This window comes from Oncorhynchus keta, chromosome 12 (assembly GCF_023373465.1).
Source record: "Oncorhynchus keta strain PuntledgeMale-10-30-2019 chromosome 12, Oket_V2, whole genome shotgun sequence".
Lineage (NCBI taxonomy): Eukaryota > Metazoa > Chordata > Actinopteri > Salmoniformes > Salmonidae > Oncorhynchus > Oncorhynchus keta.
In genome coordinates this window covers 41,210,705-41,238,597 of record NC_068432.1, presented here as the reverse complement: position 1 = coordinate 41,238,597, position 27,893 = coordinate 41,210,705, and the positions used below count along the sequence as shown (strand labels likewise).

At 41.9% G+C, this 27,893-nt stretch overlaps 1 protein-coding gene across 1 annotated transcript in view; it reads right to left on the bottom strand.

Moving 5' to 3' along the window:
* Positions 1-12,524: 12,524 nt before the first annotated feature.
* LOC118391609 (BCL2/adenovirus E1B 19 kDa protein-interacting protein 3-like) overlaps positions 12,525-27,893 on the bottom strand; it is a 33,853-nt gene continuing 18,484 nt past the window's right edge. The window contains exons 3-6 of the mRNA XM_052458329.1: positions 17,303-17,390; positions 17,064-17,143; positions 16,387-16,536; positions 12,525-13,576 (exon numbers count right to left, since the gene is read on the bottom strand). Of these exons, the coding sequence (XP_052314289.1) occupies positions 13,528-13,576; positions 16,387-16,536; positions 17,064-17,143; positions 17,303-17,390 (367 nt within the window). The 3' untranslated portion in view covers positions 12,525-13,527. The remainder of the gene's footprint in view (positions 13,577-16,386; positions 16,537-17,063; positions 17,144-17,302; positions 17,391-27,893) is intronic.

Here is a 27,893-nt window from a genome sequence, read left to right as displayed (position 1 = left end):
CGTGCATGCATTTGTGTGCATCTCCATCCCATCTTTCATTCTAAGCCTATGATGAATAATGCCTCATTGAGCCAAGCATGTCTGGGCTGGATGGGTTTAGTCCACCAATGAATTCAAATGGGAAATGGCACAGTAGTACACTGTAGTCCTTGTCAGTCCACAGGGCACATGACTGACTACTGCTGGGAAGAGAGTGGAAATAGGAGGAGAGAGGAAACGCCACATGGAAACTATTATGACGTTGGTTTCACAATCTGGCTCTGAGACACACACACACACACACACACACACACACACACACACACACACACACACACACACACACACACACACACACACACACACACACACACACACACACACACACACACACACACACACACACACACACGATTTTGACAGTGGTTAAATGGTCCACAATCTGGCAAAACTGTCTTTACGTGTTTGGTTACATGTCGGGGGAAATCCACACACCAGAACAGCCCAGTAACAACACAAAGGAATCTCTTTCATCCTTATGTTCACCTTGGTGGGCTGACTGGGAACAGTCAAACGTGTGGGGGAAGGTTGGTGTTGATGTGAGTTAGAGAGTCATAATGGTGTGTTGTCATGACATCCACCAGTGTGCTGAAGGCTGGTATCACTGAGGTGTTGGTTGTCTCCCTGGGTAGACCATATTCAGTTTGACATATCATTCATGATTCAGGACAGTGTTTTATAGTGTGTGTAGTAGGGCTTCTATTGTGTGTTGGGGTGGAATTAGGTTGGACATGATGTTGTTCCCATAGAGTTCACAAACTTAAATGATTTCAATTCAAGGATTTTACTAGAATCTACGATTCCCAGAAGTACTTTCTCCCCCAATGTGAAGTTGATAGATAGTGTGTGAAGCCATGCGTGGGAGTGAGGACGGTTGCATATCAGACAGTGTGTTATTGTGCTTTGGCCGCTTGTGTAGTATGAGTGTGTGATGGTGCTATGAAGTATATCGTTCCTTATGATAAATTATTATGTATATTGATATTTATGATAAATGATGAGGTATATTGTTCCTTATGATAAATGATGAGGTATATTTAAGCTATAAGGCCAGAGGAGGTGTGGTTATGGCCAATATCCCAACGCTAAGGGCTGTTCTTATGCAGGACGTAACGTGGAGTGCCTGGATACAACCTTTAGCCATGGTATATTGGCTATATACCACAAATCCCTGAGGTGCCCTATTGCTATTATGAACTGGTTACCAATGTAATTACATTTACATTTACATTTAAGTCATTTAGCAGACGCTCTTATCCAGAGCGACTTACAAATTGGTGCATTCACCTTATGACATCCAGTAGAACAGTCACTTTACAATAGTGCATCTAAATCTTAAAGGGGGGGGGGGTGAGAAGGATTACTTATCCTATCCTAGGTATTCCTTAAAGAGGTGGGGTTTCAGGTGTCTCCGGAAGGTGGTGATTGACTCCTCTGTCCTGGCGTCGTGAGGGAGCTTGTTCCACCGTTGGGGGGCCAGAGCAGCGAACAGTTTTGACTGCGCTGAGCGGGAACTGTACTTCCTCAGTGGTAGGGAGGCGAGCAGGCCAGAGGTGGATGAACGCAGTGCCCTTGTTTGGGTGTAGGGCCTGATCAGAGCCTGGAGGTACTGAGGTGCCGTTCCCCTCACAGCTCCGTAGGCAAGCACCATGGTCTTGTAGCGGATGCGAGCTTCAACTGGAAGCCAGTGGAGAGAGCGGAGGAGCGGGGTGACGTGAGAGAACTTGGGAAGGTTGAACACCAGACGGGCTGCAGCGTTCTGGATGAGTTGTAGGGTTTAATGGCACAGGCAGGGAGCCCAGCCAACAGCGAGTTGCAGTAATCCAGACGGGAGATGACAAGTGCCTGGATTAGGACCTGCGCCGCTTCCTGTGTGAGGCAGGGTCGTACTCTGCGGATGTTGTAGAGCATGAACCTACAGGAACGGGCCACCGCCTTGATGTTAGTTGAGAACGACAGGGTGTTGTCCATGATCACGCCAAGGTTCTTAGCGCTCTGGGAGGAGGACACAATGGAGTTGTCAACCGTGATGGCGAGATCATGGAACGGGCAGTCCTTCCCCGGGAGGAAGGACTAAGAAGGACTAATTAGCACAGTAAAAGTAATGTTTTGTCATACCCATTGTATACTGTTTGATATATCATGGCTTTTAGCTAATCAGAATTCAAGGATCAAACCTCCCGGTTTACAATGTTACTAATAATAAATTATGAGGTATATTGTTCCTTATGATAAATTATGAGGTATATTGTTCCTTATGATAAATGATGAGGTATATTGTTCCTTATGATAAATGATGAGGTACATTGTTCCTTATGATAAATGATGAGGTATATTGTTCCTTATGATAAATGATGAGGTATATTGTTCCTTATGATAAATGATGAGGTACATTGTTCCTTATGATAAATGATGAGGTATATTGTTCCTTATGATAAATTATGAGGTATATTGTTCCTTATGATAAATGATGAGGTATATTGTTCCTTATGATAAATGATGAGGTACATTGTTCCTTATGATAAATGATGAGGTATATTGTTCCTTATGATAAATGATGAGGTATATTGTTCCTTATAATAAATAATGAGGCATATTGTTTCTTATGATAAATGATGAGGTAAATTGTTCATTACAATAAATGGATCACGGAGAGGAAAAGTGAAGGAACCCGGGGTTGGAACCGGTTCAGGGAACAGAACCGGAAACCGGAAGATTAATACTTTTTACAGGGAAGAAAAATGGAACCTGGAACAAAACTGTTCCTGGAAAATAACTATTATTTTAAAGCATGGGAACCGCTTAATAACATTATTTTAAAACATGGGAACCGCTTAATAACGTTACGTTAACGCATGGGAACTGCTTAATAATGTTATTTTAAAGCATGGGAACTGCTTAATAACGTTAAGTTAAAGCATGGGAACTGCTTAATAACGTTAAGTTAAAGCATGGGAACCGCTTAATAATGTTAAGTTAAAGCATGGGAACTGCTTAATAATGTTATTTTAAAGCATGGGAACTGCTTAATAACGTTAAGTTAAAGCATGGGAACTGCTTAATAATGTTATTTTAAAGCATGGGAACTGCTTAATAACGTTAAGTTAAAGCATGGGAACTGCTTAATAACGTTAAGTTAAAGCATGGGAACTGCATAATAACGTTAAGTTAAAGCATGGGAACTGCTTAATAACGTTAAGTTAAAGCATGGGAACCGCTTAATAATGTTATTTTAAAGCATGGGAACTGCTTAATAATGTTATTTTAAAGCATGGGAACTGCTTAATAACGTTAAGTTAAAGCATGGGAACTGCTTAATAATGTTATTTTAAAGCATGGGAACTGCATAATAACGTTAAGTTAAAGCATGGGAACTGCTTAATAATGTTATTTTAAAGCATGGGAACTGCTTAATAACGTTAAGTTAAAGCATGGGAACTGCTTAATAATGTTATTTTAAAGCATGGGAACTGCTTAATAACGTTAAGTTAAAGCATGGGAACTGCTTAATAACGTTAAGTTAAAGCATGGGAACTGCTTAATAACGTTAAGTTAAAGCATGGGAACTGCTTAATAACGTTAAGTTAAAGCATGGGAACCGCTTAATAATGTTATTTTAAAGCATGGGAACTGCATAATAACGTTAAGTTAAAGCATGGGAACTGCTTAATAACGTTAAGTTAAAGCATGGGAACCGCTTAATAATGTTATTTTAAAGCATGGGAACTGCTTAATAATGTTAAGTTAAAGCATGGGAACTGCTTAATAACGTTAAGTTAAAGCATGGGAACTGCATAATAATGTTATTTTAAAGCATGGGAACTGCTTAATAACGTTAAGTTAAAGCATGGGAACTGCATAATAATGTTATTTTAAAGCATGGGAACCGCTTAATAATGTTATTTTAAAGCATGGGAACTGCATAATAACGTTAAGTTAAAGCATGGGAACTGCTTAATAACGTTAAGTTAAAGCATGGGAACCGCTTAATAATGTTATTTTAAAGCATGGGAACCTCTTAATAATGTTAAGTTAAAGCATGGGAACTGCTTAATAACGTTATTTTAAGTTCCAGGCATTTGTTTCTAGTTCCACAACAAAGCACCTATGCAAAGCCCTCACTCTGTCACTCACAAACTTTTTCCAGTGTCTGCCTGTAAGCTGAAAATCTTTACCCCTGTGTGTTTAGGCTACCTGCCCCTCCCCCTCTGAAGCATAGCCTACTGTACTGACTTTACAAGCATGATTCAGAAGATAGGGAGAGACATTTTGAATTAGATAGAGATGAATGAATAAAAAATTCAGTGCTATTATCACGTTTGACATTGGATTTATTAACTAAGACGTGTTTTTAATTCTGGTGCTGCTTTGCACACACAAGCACATTAGCTAGCTAGCTCAAAGGATATTAAAATGGTATAATTATGTGGACCTAATTCACATAATGCATGTCATAACAAGATGCCCAGCGCTTCAAGCCTCCTCCTGAACCCTCTCTTGATCTCTCCCCACCAGCAAAATTTCAGTCGCATCTTGCGCCATAGGCTCCACTTCTCTGTCCATCACGCATGTAAACAACTAGCTTTCCTGCTCTATCCGCACTGATTGGTGAAGTCATTTAATGAGCTAAATGTAAACAACTGTTAATTTCACAGGTTCAAAAGGAACAATTTAAACCTGTACTTTTTGGGGTTCTAACCATTTCAGAACTTTATTTTTCTGGTCGGAGCAGTGGAATGAAACCAAAAAAATGGTGGTACTGTACAGAATGAAACGATTGGGGACATGCAATTCCTTGAGCGGAGCTTGGTGTAATCTGGTCACCTTGTTTGAATGTTAAGTCATGGTTATGACATGCCAATTTAAATGCATTCCTTCGTTCGGCCCAGGCCGTATGAAACTGGAGTCTCTATTTCCTGTTTGGCAGGAAAGAGAGGCCGAAAGATAATGCATTTTACAGAGAGACAGACATCCCACTCTTTCTGAAGCGGAGGTTCAGGAAATGAATGAATTTCTTCCAGGGAGGGAGGGTGGTGGGGTGGTTAGGGAGTGGGGTGGTTAGTGGGTTCTCTGTACCACCTTGTTGTGTGAACTGGTTTTGGGTGAGAGGGAGACAGAGGGGTACAGGGTGGATCACTGTAGAAGACGACAGGTAGCCTAGGGGTTAAGAACGTTGGGCTCCTTAACGACAGATCCTTGGTTCGAATCACCAAGCCGATTAGGTGAAACATATGTTGATGTGTACTTGAGCAAGGCACTTATCCCAATTGCTCCTGTAAATCACTCTGGATAAGAGCATCTGATGAATGACACAAATGTAAACATAAGAATCTGCATAGACCTCCCCTTCAAATCCACTGAACTGTTTCTATAACATTACTAAACCTAAATTGACCAATTACAATCAACCTAGCGTGCAGTACAGAATACAAGGCATGCTGTGTGTAAACATATGTGTGCGGCCATGTCTGTCTGCATGTGTCTGTTTGAGAATGGAAACCAGGTGTTTTTGTGCTCTTCCAACAACAGTATGTACAATAGCAGTTGCACTGTCAGCTAGCAGTGTGACCCCAGCAGGAGCCTTCACATCAAACACCCTGCTGATGGATGAGAAACCTATTTAGTTGGGCCAGAGCTCAGAACAAATGGGAGCAATTTACCCCAGGCAGTAAAATAGCACTCCACTCCCATGGCCCGGCCCAGCCAAGTCCCGTTATTTTATATGAGATGTTAAATGGGGTAAGGGAGCATGCATTACACATGGTCAGTGTTCGGTTCATGGGAAAGCTGCAAGTGTAAAAGTCTTGACTGATTTCATGTCAGCACATGTAAAAATAATAAAAAAGATACAAAAGGTTTAAGGTCTGAAGGGAAGTCAGGAGGACTGAGACAATAAAAGAGGAAGTCAGGAGGACTGAGACAATAAAAGAGGAAGTCAGGAGGACTGAGACAATAAAAGAGTTAAGGTCTGAAGGGAAGTCAGGAGGACTGAGACAATAAAGGAGTTAAGGTCTGAAGGGAAGTCAGGAGGACTGAGACAATAAAGGAGTTAAGGTCTGAAGTGAAGTCAGGAGGACTGAGACAATAAAAGAGTTAAGGTCTGAAGGGAAGTCAGGAGGACTGAGACAATAAAGGAGTTAAGGACTGAAGGGAAGTCAGGAGGACTGAGACAATAAAGGAGTTAAGGTCTGAAGGGAAGTCAGGAGGACTGAGACAATAAAGGAGTTAAGGTCTGAAGGGAAGTCAGGAGGACTGAGACAATAAAGGAGTTAAGGTCTGAAGGGAAGTCAGGAGGACTGAGACAATAAAAGAGTTAAGGTCTGAAGGGAAGTCAGGAGGACTGAGACAATAAAGGAGTTAAGGTCTGAAGGGAAGTCAGGAGGACTGAGACAATAAAGGAGTTAAGGTCTGAAGGGAAGTCAGGAGGACTGAGACAATAAAAGAGGAAGTCAGGAGGACTGAGACAATAAAAGAGGAAGTCAGGAGGACTGAGACAATAAAAGAGTTAAGGTCTGAAGGGAAGTCAGGAGGACTGAGACAATAAAGGAGTTAAGGTCTGAAGGGAAGTCAGGAGGACTGAGACAATAAAGGAGTTAAGGTCTGAAGGGAAGTCAGGAGGACTGAGACAATAAAAGAGTTAAGGTCTGAAGGGAAGTCAGGAGGACTGAGACAATAAAGGAGTTAAGGTCTGAAGGGAAGTCAGGAGGACTGAGACAATAAAGGAGTTAAGGTCTGAAGGGAAGTCAGGAGGACTGAGACAATAAAGGAGTTAAGGTCTGAAGGGAAGTCAGGAGGACTGAGACAATAAAAGAGTTAAGGTCTGAAGGGAAGTCAGGAGGACTGAGACAATAAAGGAGTTAAGGTCTGAAGGGAAGTCAGGAGGACTGAGACAATAAAAGAGTTAAGGTCTGAAGGGAAGTCAGGAGGACTGAGACAATAAAAGAGTTAAGGTCTGAAGGGAAGTCAGGAGGACTGAGACAATAAAGGAGTTAAGGTCTGAAGGGAAGTCAGGAGGACTGAGACAATAAAAGAGTTAAGGTCTGAAGGGAAGTCAGGAGGACTGAGACAATAAAGGAGTTAAGGTCTGAAGGGAAGTCAGGAGGACTGAGACAATAAAAGAGTTAAGGTCTGAAGGGAAGTCAGGAGGACTGAGACAATAAAGGAGTTAAGGTCTGAAGGGAAGTCAGGAGGACTGAGACAATAAAAGAGTTAAGGTCTGAAGGGAAGTCAGGAGGACTGAGACAATAAAAGAGTTAAGGTCTGAAGGGAAGTCAGGAGGACTGAGACAATAAAAGAGTTAAGGTCTGAAGGGATGTCAGGAGGACTGAGACAATAAAAGAGTTAAGGTCTGAAGGGATGTCAGGAGGACTGAGACAATAAAAGAGTTAAGGTCTGAAGGGAAGTCAGGAGGACCGAGACAACAAAAGAGTTAAGGTCTGAAGGGATGTCAGGAGGACTGAGACAATAAAATCTTAAGATCTTATCTGTCGGAAATATATCAGTTTGTCTCTGTGAATGGTTTATCCTCTGACAAATCAACTGTAAATTTCGGTGTTCCTCAAGGTTCCGTTTTAGGACCAGTATTGTTTTCACTATACATTTTACCTCTTGGGGATGTTATTCGAAAACATAATGTTAACTTTCACTGCTATGCGGATGACACAGCTGTACATTTCAATGAAACATGGTGAAGCCCCAAAATTGCCCTCGCTAGAAGCATGTGTTTCAGACATAAAGAAGTGGATGGCTGCAAACTTTCTACTATTAAACTCGGACAAAACAGAGATGCTTGTTCTAGGTCCCAAGAAACAAAGAGATCTTCTGTTGAATCTGACAATTAATCTTAATGGTTGTACAGTCGTCTCAAATAAAACTGTGAAGGACCTCGGCGTTACTCTGGACCCTGATCTCTCTTTTGAAGAACAAATCAAGACCATTTCGAGGACAGCTTTTTTCCATCTACGTAATATTGCAAAAATCAGAAACTTTCTGTCCAAAAATGATGCAGAAAAATTAATCCATGCTTTTGTCACTTCTAGGTTAGACTACTGCAATGCTCTACTTTCCGGCTACCCGGATAAAGCACTAAATAAACTTCAGTTAGTGCTAAATACGGCTGCTAGAATCCTGACTAGAACCAAAACATTTGATCATATTACTCCAGTGCTAGCCTCTCTACACTGGCTTCCTGTCAAAGCAAGGGCTGATTTTAAGGTTTTACTGCTAACCTACAAAGCATTACATGGGCTTGCTCCTACCTATCTCTCTGATTTGGTCCTGCTGTACATACCTACACGTACGCTACGGTCACAAGACGCAGGCCTCCTAATTGTCCCTAGAATTTCTAAGCAAACAGCTGGAGGCAGGGCTTTCTCCTATAGAGCTCCATTTTTATGGAACGGTCTGCCTACCCATGTCAGAGAAGCAAACTCGGTCTCAACCTTTAAGTCTTTACTGAAGACTCATCTCTTCAGTGGGTCATATGATTGAGTGTAGTCTGGCCCAGGAGTGGGAAGGTGAACGGAAAGGCTCTGGAGCAACGAACCGCCCTTGCTGTCTCTGCCTGGCCGGTTCCCCTCTTTCCACTGGGATTCTCTGCCTCTAACCCTATTACAGGGGCTGAGTCACTGGCTTACTGGGGCTCTCTCATGCCGTTCCTGCAGGGGGTGCGTCACCTGAGTGGGTTGATTCACTGTTGTGGTCATCCTGTCTGGGTTGGCGCCCCCCACTTGGGCTGTGCCGTGGCGGAGATCTTTGTGGGCTATACTCAGCCTTGTCTCAGGATGGTAAGTTGGTGGTTGAAGATATCCCTCTAGTGGTGTGGGGGCTGTGCTTTGGCAAAGTGGGTGGGGTTATATCCTTCCTGTTTGGCCCTGTCCGGGGGTGTCCTCGGATGGGGCCACAGTGTCTCCTGTCCCCTCCTGTCAGATCCTCCAGTATTTATGCTGCAGTAGTTTGTGTCGGGGGGCTAGGGTCAGTTTGTTATATCTGGAGTACTTCTCCTGTCCTATTCGGTGTCCTGTGTGAATCTAAGTGTGCGTTCTCTAATTCTTTCCTTCTTTCTTTCTCTCTCTCGGAGGACCTGAGCCCTAGGACCATGCCCCAGGACTACCTGACATGATGACTCCTTGCTGTCCCCAGTCCACCTGGCCATGCTGCTGCTCCAGTTTCAACTGTTCTGCCTTACTATTATTCGACCATGCTGGTCATTTATGAACATTTGAACATCTTGGCCATGTTCTGTTATAATCTCCACCTGGCACAGCCAGAAGAGGACGGGCCACCCCACATAGCCTGGTTCCTCTCTAGGTTTCTTCCTAGGTTTTGGCCTTTCTAGGGAGTTTTTCCTAGCCACCGTGCTTCTACACCTGCATTGCTTGCTGTTTGGGGTTTTAGGCTGGGTTTCTGTACAGCACTTTGAGATATCAGCTGATGTACAAAGGGCTATATAAATAAATTTGATTTGATTTGATTTAAAAGAGTTAAGGTCTGAAGGGAAGTCAGGAGGACTGAGACAATAAAAGAGTTAAGGTCTGAAGGGATGTCAGGAGGACTGAGACAATAAAAGAGTTAAGGTCTGAAGGGAAGTCAGGAGGACTGAGACAATAAAAGAGTTAAGGTCTGAAGGGAAGTCAGGAGGACTGAGACAATAAAATAGTTAAGGTCTGAAGGGAAGTCAGGAGGACTGAGACAATAAAAGGTTTAAGGTCTGAAGGGAAGTCAGGAGGACTGAGACAATAAAAGAGTTAAGGTCTGAAGGGAAGTCAGGAGGACTGAGACAATAAAAGGTTTAAGGTCTGAAGGGAAGTCAGGAGGACTGAGACAATAAAAGAGTTAAGGTCTGAAGGGAAGTCAGGAGGACTGAGACAATAAAAGAGTTAAGGTCTGAAGGGAAGTCAGGAGGACTGAGAGAATAAAAGGTTTAAGGTCTGAAGGGATGTCAGGAGGACTGAGACAATAAAAGAGTTAAGGTCTGAAGGGAAGTCAGGAGGACTGAGACAGTAAAAGAGTTAAGGTCTGAAGGGAAGTCAGAAAAACTGAAACAATAAAAGAGTTAAGGTCTGAAGGGATGTCAGGAGGACTGAGACAATAAGAGAGTTAAGGTCTGAATTGGGGGGGTGGTAAAGAGACATGGGGGGGGGGACTACACGCGGATACATTATGTTGTTGATGATGTCACTGCATTCCTGTAAAACCTTCAGAGAGTGTGTGTGTGTCTGTGGTGTGGTGTGGTGTGTGTGTGTAGCTGAGTGTGTTCTGGATATTGTCTCAACATGCACAATAAATCCAATAAATCCAAAGTAGCAAGGTAAACTTATTTACCATATAAACACTTTGATGAGCAATGATTCACCTCACATGGAAAAGCTGTAAAATGTCCAACAGATGTTGCAGTTTACGGTACAGAAAATGACTTCCCAACACTCGCATTACTGAAGTAGCCTGTTCCTCCACTGATGTATGACTAAATGAGAATATATTGCGGTTACACAATGGCTTGACACAAACATGTCTGACAGATAATTGAATGAGGATCACGGCTAACTTATACAAATGTCTGAGTTTTGATATACAGTACCAGTCAAAAAAACTACTCATTCAAAGTTTTTTCTTTATTTGTACTATTTTCTACATTGTATAATAATAATGAAGACATCAAAACTAAGAAATAACACATATGCAATCATGTAGTAACTAAAGTGTTAAACAAATCATAATATATTTTAGATTCTTCAAAGTAGCCACCCTTTGCCTTGATGACAGCTTAGCACACTCTTGGCATTCTCTCAACCAGCTTCACCTAGTGTGCTTTTCCAACATTCTTGAAGGAGTTCCCACTCTAACCACTAGGCTACCCTGGGGCGGCAGGGTAGCCTAGTGGTTAGAGCATTGAACTAGTAACCGAAAGGTTGCAAGTTCAAATCCCAGAGCTGACAAGGTACAAAATATGTCGTTCTGCCCCTGAACACTGTTCCTAGGTTGTCATTGAAAATTTTAAAAAATTCTTAACTGACTTGCCTAGTAAAAGAAAGGTAAAAAAATATATAGATATGCTGATCACTTGTTGACTGCTTTTCCTTCACTCTGCGGTCCAACTCATCCCAAACCATCTCAATTGGGTTGAGGTCGGGTGATTGTGGAGGCCAGGTAATCTGATGCAGCACTCCATCACTCTCCTTCTTGGTCAAATTGCCCTTACACAGCCTTGAGGTGTGTTTTGGTTCATTGTAATGTGGAAAAACAATTGATAGTCCCACTAAGCACAAACCATATGTGATGGCATATTGCTGCAGAATTCTGTGGTAGGCATGCTGGTTAAGTATGCCTTGAATTCTAAATAAATCACAGACAGTGTCACCAGCAAAGCACCCCCACACCATCACACCTCCTCCTCCATGCTTGACAGTGGGAACCACACATGCAGTGATCATCCGTTCACCTACTCATCGTCTCACAAAGACATGGCGGTTGGAACCAAAAATCTCAAATTTGGACTCATAAGACCAAAGGACAGTTTTCCACCAGTCTAATGTCCATTGCTCAAGTTTATTGACCCAAGCAAGTCTCTTATTCTTATTGGTGTTCTTTAGTAGTGGTTTCTTTGCAGCAAACCAACCATGAAGGCCTGATTCATGCAATCTCTGAACAGTTGAGATGTGTCTGTTACTTGAACTCTGTGAATCATTTATTTGGACTTCAATTTCTGAGGCTGGTAACTCTAATGAACTTATCATCTACAACAGAGGTAACCCTGAGACTTCCTTTCCTTTGGCGGTCCTCATGAGAGCCAGTTTCATCATAGGGCTTGATGGTTACTGCGACTGCACTTGAAGAAACTTCCAAAGTTCTTTACATTTTCTGTGTTGACTGACCTTCATGTCTTAAAGTAATGATGGCCTGTCGTTTATCTTTGCTTATTTGAGCTGTTCTTGCCGTAATATAGACTTGGTCTTTCATCTAGAAAGGCTATCTTCCCCTACCTTGTCACAACACAACTGATTGAGTCAAACCTATTAAGAAGGAAAGAAATTCCACATATTAACTTATAACAAGGTACACCTGTTAATTGAAATTCATTCCAGGTGACTACCTCATTAAATTGGTTGAGAGAATGCCAAAAGTGTGCAAAGCTGTCATCAATGCCAAGGGTGGCTACTTTGAAGAATCTCAAATATAAAATATATTTTGATTTGTTTAACACTTTTTTGATTACTACATGATTCCATATGCGTAATATCATAGTTTTGATGTCTTCACTTTTATTCTACAATGTAGAAAATAGTAAAAAACTAAGAAAAACCCTTAAATAGAATTACAAATATCAGGTGTGTCCACACTTTTGACTGGTACTGTATATGTTATTATATCACAGTTCTCTAGCACTTGTATCATCATTAGCATGATATGATTGTGTAGCCAAACACAATAAAAGTGTATAAAAAAAGGAAAGATCTAGTAAGAGAGACAAACGGACCACAGGCATGTGGAGCTGTATGAGGAATGAAGTTTAATGGGCTTATGGTCCTTCAAACAGTTCAGAGTTTAAACAGTCAGATGGTTATATAGGACAACAAAAACAACCAGCGCCACTTGTGTTGTCATAAACCACTTAGAACGTTATACAAACCATTCCTCAACGTTATACAAACCACCCAGGCTTATCACAGATCTGTTATTTCTGACACAAATTATTGGTGACCAGAGTCAAATAAAGATATACTGTTGGGGACTTTCTTTCACCAGAATTTGATTTTGGTTTAAATTTGGTTAAGCATTGGACTATATACCCAATTTCTTCAATGCCCTGCTCATACCTTCCATGGGGATTTAGTGAGGAGTTACTCTCTTTTTTCTCTCTCCCTTTTCTCTCTCCATCTCATCACTCGTTTCTCTCTGTTAGTTAACTGAGATCAGTGTTACTCTGCTGGTAAAGTAATAGTGATCTCAGTCTGAGTTATTGACACAATGTCTGTATAGCAGTCTCTCTCCGTCCCTGACACACGCGTACACACACACACACACGCGTACACACACACACGCGTACACACACACACACGCGTACACACACACGCGTACACACACACACACACACACACACACACACACACACACACACACACACACACACACACACACACACACACACACACACACACACACACACACACACACACACACACACACACACACACACACACACACACACACACACACACACACACACACACACACACTCTCTGGCCCTGGGACAATCACAGATTCAGAGATGCTGGGTGACTGACTGATGGACAGACACACAACGTGCTGGTGGGTGGTGGTCAGACAGACAGACATATTGAGACAGACAGAGAGACAGTGGTAAAGAAAGGCCTGGTCCTATGTTGCCCCATGACAGCGAGAGAGAGGGGCAATGGGTGTGTTGTGGCAAGGGCTACCATTCCTATTGGTCTGCCGTCAACAAATGGGAGCGCTACCCTGAAGCATATATCACAGAGTGCTAGTTGTGGAGGCAGCCAATCGTTTCCCTATGTATATCCTGAGAAAGGGAGAGAGAAATATACTGCTAATATTGATAACACAATACTTATACTTATATCTTTAATCTGCAATTTCTAACCACATTTACCTGGTTGTTGTATAAAAACAGATTGCTGCCATTAGGAAAGTCAGGTGGTGGTGGCCTAATAGTAGGCTACTTCATTATCATTACTAAGACAAACTGCATCTCATTATCTCTGCTGGTAGCTAATATGTCCTGTACTTCTCTGTAACATATATACACTACCATTCAAAAGTTTGGGGTTACTTAGAAATGTCTTTGTTTTTTAAAGAAAAACACCTTTTTTGCCCATTAAAATAACATCAAATTGATCAGAAATAATGTGTAGACATTGTTAATGTTGTAAATGGAAACAGCAGATTTTTTATGGAATATCTACGTACATAGGCGTACAGAGGTCCATTATCAGCAACTATCACTCCTGTGTTCCAATGGCACCTTGTGTTAGCTAATCCAAGGTTATAATCTTAAAAGGCTAATTGATCATTATAAAACCCTTTTGCAATTATGTTAGTGTTAGGAATTTTATGAATAATGACTAAACAATATCTACATTTAAATAGCACTATAACTAATTAAACTCTACCCTGTTTTACAATATCTGATGAATAATGTTAGTTCCTAAGAAAGAGGTTATGTAGCATGGATAAGGGGTAATTGGAAATGATAACCATTGTGTAGGAAGGAATGTGTGTGTGTGTGTCTTAAGTAAGCAAAGAGGGTCATTAACCTATTTTGAACCGACTCAACTATAACTCTGTGGCGATCAAATAAGACAGCGAGAGCCTCTCCAGGTTTTCCGTATCTGGAACTGTCTGCTAAAGTGGTAATAAATTATGGTGAGACTTCAGGAGTTAATCCAGTTATATTGTGTGTCATGTATGTGCGCTGGTGAGTTGGAATGAACTTTTGAACCTGCTTTGTCCTGATCGAGAGGAGGAAGGACATTTTAAAACCTATGACGTCATATTTGATATATAAACTGTTGTACAGGGTTCTATGAGCAGCGTGCTCCGAGAATAAATCCTATTGGCTAATTTTGATAAGACTAGTCTCTGTCTATTTTATGCAAATAAGGATCTTACAAATTCTTAGAAACAGACAGAGGGATTTTAATTGTATTGGTTAATGAACACATATAGGAATTATAAAATTCTCTTGACAGTTAGCACAGCTGAAAACTGTTGTCCTGTTTAAAGAAGCAATAAAACTGGCCTTCTTTGGACTAGTTGAATATCTGGAGCATCAGCATTTTTGGGTTCGATTACAGGCTCAGAATGGCCAGAAACAAAGAATTTCTTCTGAAACTCATCAGTCTATTGTTGTTCTGAGAAATGAAGGATGAGTGTGAGGCCCCGGTGCACAACTGAACAAGAGGATAAGTACATTAGAGTGTCTAATTTCAGAAACTGGCAGCTTCATGAAATAGTACCTGCAAAATACCAGTCTCAACATCAACAGGGAAGAGGCGACTCTGGGATGCTGTCCTTCTAGGTTGAGTTGCAAAGAAAAAGCCATATCTCAGACTGGCCAATAAAAATTCAAGATTAAGATGGGCAAAAGAACACAGACACTGGATTGAGGAACTCTGCCTGAAGGCCAGCATCCCGGAGTCGCCCCTTCACTGTTGACGTTGAGAGTGATGTTTTGCAGGTACTATTTAATGATGCTGCCAGTTGAGGACTTGTGAGGTGTCTGTTTCTCAAACTAGACACTCTATTGTACATGTCCTCTTGCTCAGTTGTGCACCGGGGCCTCCCACTCCTCTTTCTATTCTGGTTAGGGCCAGTTTGCGCTGTTCTGTGAAGGGAGTAGTACAGAGCGTTGTACGAGATCTTCAGTTTCTTGGTAATTTCTCGCATGGAATAGTCTTTATTTCTCAGAACATGATTAGACTGATGAGTTTCAGAAGAAAGTTCTTTGTTTTTGGCCATTTTGAGCCTGTAATCGAACCCACAAATGCTGATGCTCCAGATACTCAACTAGTCTAATTAAGAAGGCCATATTTATTGCTTTTTTAATTAGAACAACAGTTTCAGCTGTGCTAACATAATTGCAAAAGGGTTTTCTAATGATCAATTAGCCTTTTAAAATGATCAACTTGGATTAGCAAACAACATGCCATTGGAACACAGGAGTGACGGTTGCTGATAATGGAACTCCTATGTTGTAACGGCGTTCTTCGTTTGTAGAAAGAGAGTCGGACCAAAATGCAGCGTGGTGGTTACTCATGTCTTTAATAAATGAAGAGCGAAACATGACATAACTTAATACAAAAGCAAAACAACAAACAGAACGTGAAACCTAATTACAGCCTATCTGGTGAAACTACACAGAGACAGGAACAATCACCCACGAAATACAAAGCGAAACCCAGGCTACCTAAATACGGTTCCCAATCAGAGACAACGAGAATCACCTGACTCTGATTGAGAACCGCCTCAGGCAGCCAAGCCCATACAACACCCCTACTCAGCCGCAATCCCAATAACCACAAAACCCCAATACGAAATACAACAAAACAAACCCATGTCACACCCTGGCCTGACCAAACAATCAACGAAAACACAAAACACTAAGATCAAGGCGTGGCATGTGTAGATATTCCATTTAAAAAAATCAGCTGTTTCCAGCTACAATAGTCATTTACAACATTAACATTGTTTTCACTGAATTTCTGATCAATTTGACGTTATTTTAATGAACCAAAGATGTGGTTTTCTTTCAAAAACAAAGACATTTCTAAGTGACCCCAAACTTTGAACGGGCATGTGTGTGTTTCTTACCCCACTCCCAGTGTGAGAAGGTGTGAGACCAGCAGTGAGGGGATGAGGATCATGAGGACGTCGGAGGAGAACAGGCCTCTCTTCATCACCTCACTCTTCCTTACACTCAGGGAGCCTGACTGCTGCTTCGGGTGCTGGAACACAAACTCCCTGGGGGAGTGAGAGAGATGGGGGGAAGGGAAACAAGGGAGATGAAGATAGAAAGAGATTTAGAGAGATCAGGAGAAATGGGAAAATAGATAGATAGAAAGAAAGGAGGAAGAGAAGGAGAGAGGGGGAAGACATGAATGAAACATTTGGTTTTGTCTTGTTTTTCAAGATAAAAGGAGATTTCTCAGGAGAAATTCTGTAGTCTCATACCATGAAGATAAACATACCTTCATGACTGTAAAATAATATCATATGTCATGTTCAGATGTAATGGAGAGATATTATCTGTCAGGTTTCAATGCTATTGCACACCGTTTTATTCATTATGTATTAAAATAATAACTACATTCCCTCAAGCAAATCCACAGGCCCCCCATGAGTCAGTGGTTGTTCTTAGCAGCCAAGTACTGTGTGTATGTTAGTTAATGTGTTGACATTGCAACTACTCAAATAAGGTCAATGGAATTAAAATGAATTACAGTGAAAATCAATTTGGAATCATTCCAATTATATGCGTAGGTTCTTACTTTGGTGGAAGGTTCTCAGGCCGACTGGACCAGTCCCATACCCACTCAGAAATCAGCCCCCTCTCCCCTTCTTCTTCGGACTGAGACGGGAGAAGAGAGGGAAAGATAAATGTCATTTAATAAGTACATTTGCCATCATGAAAACACTGACTTGTTTGGTGTTAAAGCTATCTAATAGCAAAGGCTTGCTACTGCTACAGTAAAATATGTGATGTGAATGTTTTGTGTTTGTCTAGTACCTGTATGGTAACACAGTCTATACTGCTGCTGCCTTCACTGTGGGGAGGGGAAGCAACAGTCTGTGGAGGAGTCACCACCTGTGGAGGACTGAACGCAGAGAGCAAGTCAACATGGCTTCTCAATAACAAAACACACACACACACACACACACACACACACACACACACACACACACACACACACACACACACACACACACACACACACACACACACACACACACACACACACACACACACACACACACACACACACACACACACACACACACACACACACACACACACACATACACACATACACACACACGCACAGAGTGGGAGAGAATAGAGAGAGACAGAAAAAGAAAGAGGGAGAGAGTGCAAGAGGGGCATAAAGCTTCTCGTAATTCTGTTGGTGTAGGCTACTAACCTGTCATCACTCTTCTCTCAGCTACAAACCTGTCATTACTCCTCTCTCAGCTACTAACCTGTCATCACTCTTCTCTCAGCTACAAACCTGTCATTACTCCTCTCAGCTACTAACCTGTCATCACTCTTCTCTCAGCTTCAAACCTGTCATTACTCCTCTCAGCTACTAACCTGTCATCACTCTTCTCTCAGCTACTAACCTGTCATTACTCCTCTCAGCTACTAACCTGTCATTACTCCTCTCTCAGCTACTAACTTGTCATTACTCCTCTCTCACCTCCTAACTTGTCATTATTCCTCTCTCAGCTACTAACCTGTCATTACTCTTCTCTCAGCTACTAACCTGTCATTACTCTTCTCTCAGCTACTAACCTGTCATTACTCCTCTCAGCTACTAACCTGTCATTACTCCTCTCAGCTACTAACCTGTCATTATTCCTCTCAGCTACGAACCTGTTATTATTCCTCTCTCATCTACTGACCTGTTATTATTCCTCTCAGCTACTAACCTGTCATTACTCCTCTCATCTACTAACCTGTCATTACTCTTCTATGCTACTAACCTGTCATTACTCCTCTCAGCTACTAACCTGTCATTACTCCTCTCATCTACTAACCTGTCATTACTCTTCTATGCTACTAACCTGTCATTACTCCTCTCAGCTACTAACCTGTCATTATTCCTCTCAGCTATGAACCCGTCATTATTCCTCTCAGCTACGAACCTGTCATTACTCCCCTCAGCTACTAACCTGTCATTACTCCTCTCTCAGCTACTAACCTGTTATTATTCCACTCAGCTACTAACCTGTCATTACTCCCCTCAGCTACTAACCTGTCATTACTCCTCTCTCAGCTACTAACTTGTCATTACTCCTCTCTCACCTACTAACTTGTCATTATTCCTCTCTCAGCTACTAACCTGTCATTACTCTTCTCTCAGCTACTAACCTGTCATTACTCCTCTCAGCTACTAACCTGTCATTACTCCTCTCAGCTACTAACCTGTCATTACTCCTCTCAGCTACTAACCTGTCATTATTCCTCTCAGCTACTAACCTGTCATTATTCCTCTCAGCTACTAACCTGTCATTACTCCTCTCAGCTACTAACCTGTCATTACTCTTCTCTCAGCTACTAACCTGTCATTACTCCTCTCAGCTACTAACCTGTCATTACTCCTCTCAGCTACTAACCTGTCATTACTCTTCTCTCAGCTACTAACCTGTCATTACTCCTCTCAGCTACTAACCTGTCATTACTCCACTCAGCTACTAACCTGTCATTACTCCTCTCAGCTACTAACCTGTCATTATTCCTCTCAGCTACTAACCTGTCATCACTCTTCTCTCAGCTACTAACCTGTCATTATTCCTCTCAGCTACTAACCTGTCATTACTCCTCTCAGCTACTAACCTGTCATTATTCCTCTCAGCTACTAACCTGTCATTACTCTTCTCTCAGCTACTAACCTGTCATTACTCCTCTCAGCTACTAACCTGTCATTATTCCTCTCAGCTACTAACCTGTCATTATTCCTCTCAGCTACGAACCTGTTATTATTCCTCTCTCATCTACTGACCTGTTATTATTCCACTCAGCTACTAACCTGTCATTACTCCTCTCATCTACTAACCTGTCATTACTCTTCTATGCTACTAACCTGTCATTACTCCTCTCAGCTACTAACCTGTCATTATTCCTCTCAGCTATGAACCTGTCATTATTCCTCTCAGCTACGAACCTGTCATTACTCCTCTCATTTACTAACCTGTCATTACTCTTCTCTCAGCTACTAACCTGTCATTACTCCTCTCTCAGCTCCTAACCTGTCATTACTCTTCTCAGATACTTACCTGTCATTACTCCTCTCAGCTACTAAATTGTCATTACACTTCTCAGCTACTAACCTGTCATTACTCCTCTCTCAGCTACTAACCTGTCATTACTCCTCTCTCAGCTACTAACCTGTCATTACTCCCCTCAGCTACTAACCTGTCATTACTCCTCTCTCAGCTACTAACCTGTCATTACTCCTCTCTCAGCTACTAACCTGTTATTATTCCACTCAGCTACTAACCTGTCATTACTCCTCTCAGCTACTAACCTGTCATTACTCCTCTCTCAGCTACTAACCTGTCATTACTCTTCTCTCAGCTACTAACCTGTCATTACTCCTCTCAGCTACTAACCTGTCATTATTCCTCTCAGCTACTAACCTGTCATTATTCCTCTCAGCTACGAACCTGTTATTATTCCTCTCTCATCTACTGACCTGTTATTATTCCACTCAGCTACTAACCTGTCATTACTCCTCTCATCTACTAACCTGTCATTACTCTTCTATGCTACTAACCTGTCATTACTCCTCTCAGCTACTAACCTGTCATTACTCCTCTCATCTACTAACCTGTCATTACTCTTCTATGCTACTAACCTGTCATTACTCCTCTCAGCTACTAACCTGTCATTACTCCTCTCATCTACTAACCTGTCATTACTCTTCTATGCTACTAACCTGTCATTACTCCTCTCAGCTACTAACCTGTCATTATTCCTCTCAGCTATGAACCCGTCATTATTCCTCTCAGCTACGAACCTGTCATTACTCCCCTCAGCTACTAACCTGTCATTACTCCTCTCTCAGCTACTAACCTGTTATTATTCCACTCAGCTACTAACCTGTCATTACTCCCCTCAGCTACTAACCTGTCATTACTCCTCTCTCAGCTACTAACTTGTCATTACTCCTCTCTCACCTACTAACTTGTCATTATTCCTCTCTCAGCTACTAACCTGTCATTACTCTTCTCTCAGCTACTAACCTGTCATTACTCCTCTCAGCTACTAACCTGTCATTACTCCTCTCAGCTACTAACCTGTCATTACTCTTCTCTCAGCTACTAACCTGTCATTACTCCTCTCAGCTACTAACCTGTCATTACTCCTCTCAGCTACTAACCTGTCATTACTCTTCTCTCAGCTACTAACCTGTCATCACTCTTCTCTCAGCTACTAACCTGTCATTATTCCTCTCAGCTACTAACCTGTCATTACTCCTCTCAGCTACTAACCTGTCATTATTCCTCTCAGCTACTAACCTGTCATTACTCTTCTCTCAGCTACTAACCTGTCATTACTCCTCTCAGCTACTAACCTGTCATTATTCCTCTCAGCTACTAACCTGTCATTATTCCTCTCAGCTACGAACCTGTTATTATTCCTCTCTCATCTACTGACCTGTTATTATTCCACTCAGCTACTAACCTGTCATTACTCCTCTCATCTACTAACCTGTCATTACTCTTCTATGCTACTAACCTGTCATTACTCCTCTCAGCTACTAACCTGTCATTATTCCTCTCAGCTATGAACCTGTCATTATTCCTCTCAGCTACGAACCTGTCATTACTCCTCTCATTTACTAACCTGTCATTACTCTTCTCTCAGCTACTAACCTGTCATTACTCCTCTCTCAGCTCCTAACCTGTCATTACTCTTCTCAGATACTTACCTGTCATTACTCCTCTCAGCTACTAAATTGTCATTACACTTCTCAGCTACTAACCTGTCATTACTCCTCTCTCAGCTACTAACCTGTCATTACTCCTCTCTCAGCTACTAACCTGTCATTACTCCCCTCAGCTACTAACCTGTCATTACTCCTCTCTCAGCTACTAACCTGTCATTACTCCTCTCTCAGCTACTAACCTGTTATTATTCCACTCAGCTACTAACCTGTCATTACTCCTCTCAGCTACTAACCTGTCATTACTCCTCTCTCAGCTACTAACCTGTCATTACTCTTCTCTCAGCTACTAACCTGTCATTACTCCTCTCAGCTACTAACCTGTCATTATTCCTCTCAGCTACTAACCTGTCATTATTCCTCTCAGCTACGAACCTGTTATTATTCCTCTCTCATCTACTGACCTGTTATTATTCCACTCAGCTACTAACCTGTCATTACTCCTCTCATCTACTAACCTGTCATTACTCTTCTATGCTACTAACCTGTCATTACTCCTCTCAGCTACTAACCTGTCATTACTCCTCTCATCTACTAACCTGTCATTACTCTTCTATGCTACTAACCTGTCATTACTCCTCTCAGCTACTAACCTGTCATTACTCCTCTCATCTACTAACCTGTCATTACTCTTCTATGCTACTAACCTGTCATTACTCCTCTCAGCTACTAACCTGTCATTATTCCTCTCAGCTATGAACCCGTCATTATTCCTCTCAGCTACGAACCTGTCATTACTCCCCTCAGCTACTAACCTGTCATTACTCCTCTCTCAGCTACTAACCTGTTATTATTCCACTCAGCTACTAACCTGTCATTACTCCCCTCAGCTACTAACCTGTCATTACTCCTCTCTCAGCTACTAACTTGTCATTACTCCTCTCTCACCTACTAACTTGTCATTATTCCTCTCTCAGCTACTAACCTGTCATTACTCTTCTCTCAGCTACTAACCTGTCATTACTCCTCTCAGCTACTAACCTGTCATTACTCCTCTCAGCTACTAACCTGTCATTACTCTTCTCTCAGCTACTAACCTGTCATTACTCCTCTCAGCTACTAACCTGTCATTACTCCTCTCAGCTACTAACCTGTCATTACTCTTCTCTCAGCTACTAACCTGTCATTACTCTTCTCAGCTACTAACCTGTCATTACTCCTCTCTCAGCTCCTAACCTGTCATTACTCCTCTCAGCTACTAAATTGTCATTACACTTCTCAGCTACTAACCTGTCATTACTCCTCTCTCAGCTACTAACCTGTCATTACTCCTCTCTCAGCTACTAACCTGTCATTACTCCCCTCAGCTACTAACCTGTCATTACTCCTCTCTCAGCTACTAACCTGTCATTACTCCTCTCTCAGCTACTAACCTGTTATTATTCCACTCAGCTACTAACCTGTCATTACTCCTCTCAGCTACTAACCTGTCATTACTCCCCTCAGCTACTAACCTGTCATTACTCCTCTCTCAGCTACTAACCTGTCATTACTCCTCTCTCAGCTACTAACCTGTCATTATTCCTCTCAGCTACGAACCTGTTATTATTCCTCTCTCATCTACTGACCTGTTATTATTCCACTCAGCTACTAACCTGTCATTACTCCTCTCATCTACTAACCTGTCATTACTCTTCTATGCTACTAACCTGTCATTACTCCTCTCAGCTACTAACCTGTCATTATTCCTCTCAGCTATGAACCTGTCATTATTCCTCTCAGCTACGAACCTGTCATTACTCCTCTCATTTACTAACCTGTCATTACTCTTCTCTCAGCTACTAACCTGTCATTACTCCTCTCTCAGCTCCTAACCTGTCATTACTCTTCTCAGCTACTTACCTGTCATTACTCCTCTCAGCTACTAAATTGTCATTACACTTCTCAGCTACTAACCTGTCATTACTCCTCTCTCAGCTACTAACCTGTCATTACTCCTCTCTCAGCTACTAACCTGTCATTACTCCCCTCAGCTACTAACCTGTCATTATTCCTCTCAGCTACTAACCTGTCATTATTCCTCTCAGCTACGAACCTGTTATTATTCCTCTCTCATCTACTGACCTGTTATTATTCCACTCAGCTACTAACCTGTCATTACTCCTCTCATCTACTAACCTGTCATTACTCTTCTATGCTACTAACCTGTCATTACTCCTCTCAGCTACTAACCTGTCATTATTCCTCTCAGCTACTAACCTGTCATTATTCCTCTCAGCTACTAACCTGTCATTACTCCTCTCAGCTACTAACCTGTCATTACTCTTCTCTCAGCTACTAACCTGTCATTACTCCTCTCAGCTACTAACCTGTCATTACTCCTCTCAGCTACTAACCTGTCATTACTCTTCTCTCAGCTACTAACCTGTCATTACTCCTCTCAGCTACTAACCTGTCATTACTCCACTCAGCTACTAACCTGTCATTACTCCTCTCAGCTACTAACCTGTCATTATTCCTCTCAGCTACTAACCTGTCATCACTCTTCTCTCAGCTACTAACCTGTCATTATTCCTCTCAGCTACTAACCTGTCATTACTCCTCTCAGCTACTAACCTGTCATTATTCCTCTCAGCTACTAACCTGTCATTACTCTTCTCTCAGCTACTAACCTGTCATTACTCCTCTCAGCTACTAACCTGTCATTATTCCTCTCAGCTACTAACCTGTCATTATTCCTCTCAGCTACGAACCTGTTATTATTCCTCTCTCATCTACTGACCTGTTATTATTCCACTCAGCTACTAACCTGTCATTACTCCTCTCATCTACTAACCTGTCATGAATCTTCTATGCTACTAACCTGTCATTACTCCTCTCAGCTACTAACCTGTCATTATTCCTCTCAGCTATGAACCTGTCATTATTCCTCTCAGCTACGAACCTGTCATTACTCCTCTCATTTACTAACCTGTCATTACTCTTCTCTCAGCTACTAACCTGTCATTACTCCTCTCTCAGCTCCTAACCTGTCATTACTCTTCTCAGCTACTTACCTGTCATTACTCCTCTCAGCTACTAAATTGTCATTACACTTCTCAGCTACTAACCTGTCATTACTCCTCTCTCAGCTACTAACCTGTCATTACTCCTCTCTCAGCTACTAACCTGTCATTACTCCCCTCAGCTACTAACCTGTCATTACTCCTCTCTCTGCTACTAACCTGTCATTACTCCTCTCTCAGCTACTAACCTGTTATTATTCCACTCAGCTACTAACCTGTCATTACTCCTCTCAGCTACTAACCTGTCATTACTCCTCTCTCAGCTACTAACTTGTCATTACTCCTCTCTCAGCTACTAACCTGTCATTACTCCTCTCTTAGCTACTAACCTGTTATTATTCCACTCAGCTACTAACCTGTCATTACTCCCCTCAGCTACTAACCTGTCATTACTCCTCTCTCAGCTACTAACTTGTCATTACTCCTCTCTCAGCTACTAACCTGTCATTACTCCTCTCTCAGCTACTAACCTCTTATTATTCCACTCAGCTACTAACCTGTCATTACTCCCCTCAGCTACTAACTTGTCATTATTCCTCTCTCAGCTACTAACCTGTCATTACTCCTCTCAGCTACTAACCTGTCATTACTCCTCTCAGCTACTAACCTGTCATTACTCCTCTCTCAGCTACTAACCTCTTATTATTCCACTCAGCTATGAACCTGTCATTATTCCTCTCAGCTACGAACCTGTCATTATTCCTCTCATCTACTAACCTGTCATTACTCTTCTCTCAGCTACTAACCTGTCATTACTCCTCTCTCAGCTCCTAACCTGTCATTACTCTTCTCAGCTACTTACCTGTCATTACTCCTCTCAGCTACTAACCTGTCATTACTCTTCTCTCAGCTACTAACCTGTCATTACTCCTCTCTCAGCTCCTAACCTGTCATTACTCTTCTCAGCTACTAACCTGTCATTACTCCTCTCTCAGCTACTAACCTGTCATTACTACTCTCTCAGCTACTAACCTGTCATTATTCCTCTCAGCTACGAACCTGTTATTATTCCTCTCTCATCTACTGACCTGTTATTATTCCACTCAGCTACTAACCTGTCATTACTCCTCTCATCTACTAACCTGTCATTAGTCTTCTATGCTACTAACCTGTCATTACTCCTCTCAGCTACTAACCTGTCATTATTCCTCTCAGCTATGAACCTGTCATTATTCCTCTCAGCTACGAACCTGTCATTACTCCTCTCATCTACTAACCTGTCATTACTCCTCTCTCAGCTCCTAACCTGTCATTACTCTTCTCAGCTACTTACCTGTCATTACTCCTCTCAGCTACTAACCTGTCATTACTCTTCTCTCAGCTACTAACCTGTCATTACTCCTCTCTCAGCTCCTAACCTGTCATTACTCTTCTCAGCTACTAACCTGTCATTACTCCTCTCTCAGCTACTAACCTGTCATTACTACTCTCTCAGCTACTAACCTGTCATTATTCCTCTCAGCTACGAACCTGTCATTACTCCCCTCAGCTACTAACCTGTCATTACTCCTCTCTCAGCTACTAACTTGTCATTACTCCTCTCTCAGCTACTAACCTGTCATTACTCCTCTCTCAGCTACTAACCTCTTATTATTCCACTCAGCTACTAACCTGTCATTACTCCCCTCAGCTACTAACTTGTCATTATTCCTCTCTCAGCTACTAACCTGTCATTACTCCTCTCAGCTACTAACCTGTCATTACTCCTCTCAGCTACTAACCTGTCATTACTCTTCTATGCTACTAACCTGTCATTACTCCTCTCGGCTACTAACCTGTCATTATTCCTCTCAGCTATGAACCTGTCATTATTCCTCTCAGCTACGAACCTGTCATTATTCCTCTCATCTACTAACCTGTCATTACTCTTCTCTCAGCTACTAACCTGTCATTACTCCTCTCTCAGCTCCTAACCTGTCATTACTCTTCTCAGCTACTTACCTGTCATTACTCCTCTCAGCTACTAACCTGTCATTACTCTTCTCTCAGCTACTAACCTGTCATTACTCCTCTCTCAGCTCCTAACCTGTCATTACTCTTCTCAGCTACTAACCTGTCATTACTCCTCTCTCAGCTACTAACCTGTCATTACTACTCTCTCAGCTACTAACCTGTCATTATTCCTCTCAGCTACGAACCTGTTATTATTCCTCTCTCATCTACTGACCTGTTATTATTCCACTCAGCTACTAACCTGTCATTACTCCTCTCATCTACTAACCTGTCATTAGTCTTCTATGCTACTAACCTGTCATTACTCCTCTCAGCTACTAACCTGTCATTATTCCTCTCAGCTATGAACCTGTCATTATTCCTCTCAGCTACGAACCTGTCATTACTCCTCTCATCTACTAACCTGTCATTACTCTTCTCTCAGCTACTAACCTGTCATTACTCCTCTCTCAGCTCCTAACCTGTCATTACTCCTCTCATCTACTAACCTGTCATTACTCTTCTCTCAGCTACTAACCTGTCATTACTCCTCTCAGCTACTAACCTGTCATCACTCTTCTCTCAGCTACTAACCTGTCATTACTCCTCTCAGCTACTAACCTGTTATTATTCCTCTCAGCTATGAACCTGTCATTATTCCTCTCAGCTACTAACCTGTCATTATTCCTCTCAGCTATGAACCTGTAATTATTCCTCTCAGCTACTAACCTGTCATTATTCCTCTCAGCTATGAACCTGTCATTACTCCTCTCATCTACTAACCTGTCATTACTCTTCTCTCAGCTACTAACCTGTCATTACTCCTCTCAGCTATTAACCTGTCATTACTCCTCTCAGCTACAAACCTGTCATTACTCTTCTCTCAGCTACTAACCTGTCATTACTCTTCTCTCAGCTACTAACCTGTCATTATTCCTCTCAGCTACTAACCTGTCATTACTCTTCTCTCAGCTACTAACCTGTCATTATTCCTCTCAGCTACGAACCTGTTATTATTCCTCTCTCATCTACTGACCTGTTATTATTCCACTCAGCTACTAACCTGTCATTACTCCTCTCATCTACTAACCTGTCATTAGTCTTCTATGCTACTAACCTGTCATTACTTCTCTCAGCTACTAACCTGTCATTATTCCTCTCAGCTATGAACCTGTCATTATTCCTCTCAGCTACGAACCTGTCATTACTCCTCTCATCTACTAACCTGTCATTACTCTTCTCTCAGCTACTAACCTGTCATTACTCCTCTCTCAGCTCCTAACCTGTCATTACTCTTCTCAGCTACTAACCTGTCATTACTCCTCTCAGCTACTAAATTGTCATTACACTTCTCAGCTACTAACCTGTCATTACTCCTGTCTCAGCTACTAACCTGTCATTACTCCTCTCTCAGCTACTAACCTGTCATTACTCCTCTCTCAGCTACTAAATTGTCATTACACTTCTCAGCTACTAACCTGTCATTACTCCTCTCTCAGCTACCAACCTGTCATTACTCCTCTCTCAGCTACTAACCTGTCATTACTCCCCTCAGCTACTAACCTGTCATTACTCCTCTCTCACCTACTAACTTGTCATTATTCCTCTCTCAGCTACTAACCTGTCATTACTCTTCTCTCAGCTACTAACCTGTCATTACTCCTCTCTCAGCTACTAACCTGTCATTACTCCTCTCAGCTACTAAATTGTCATT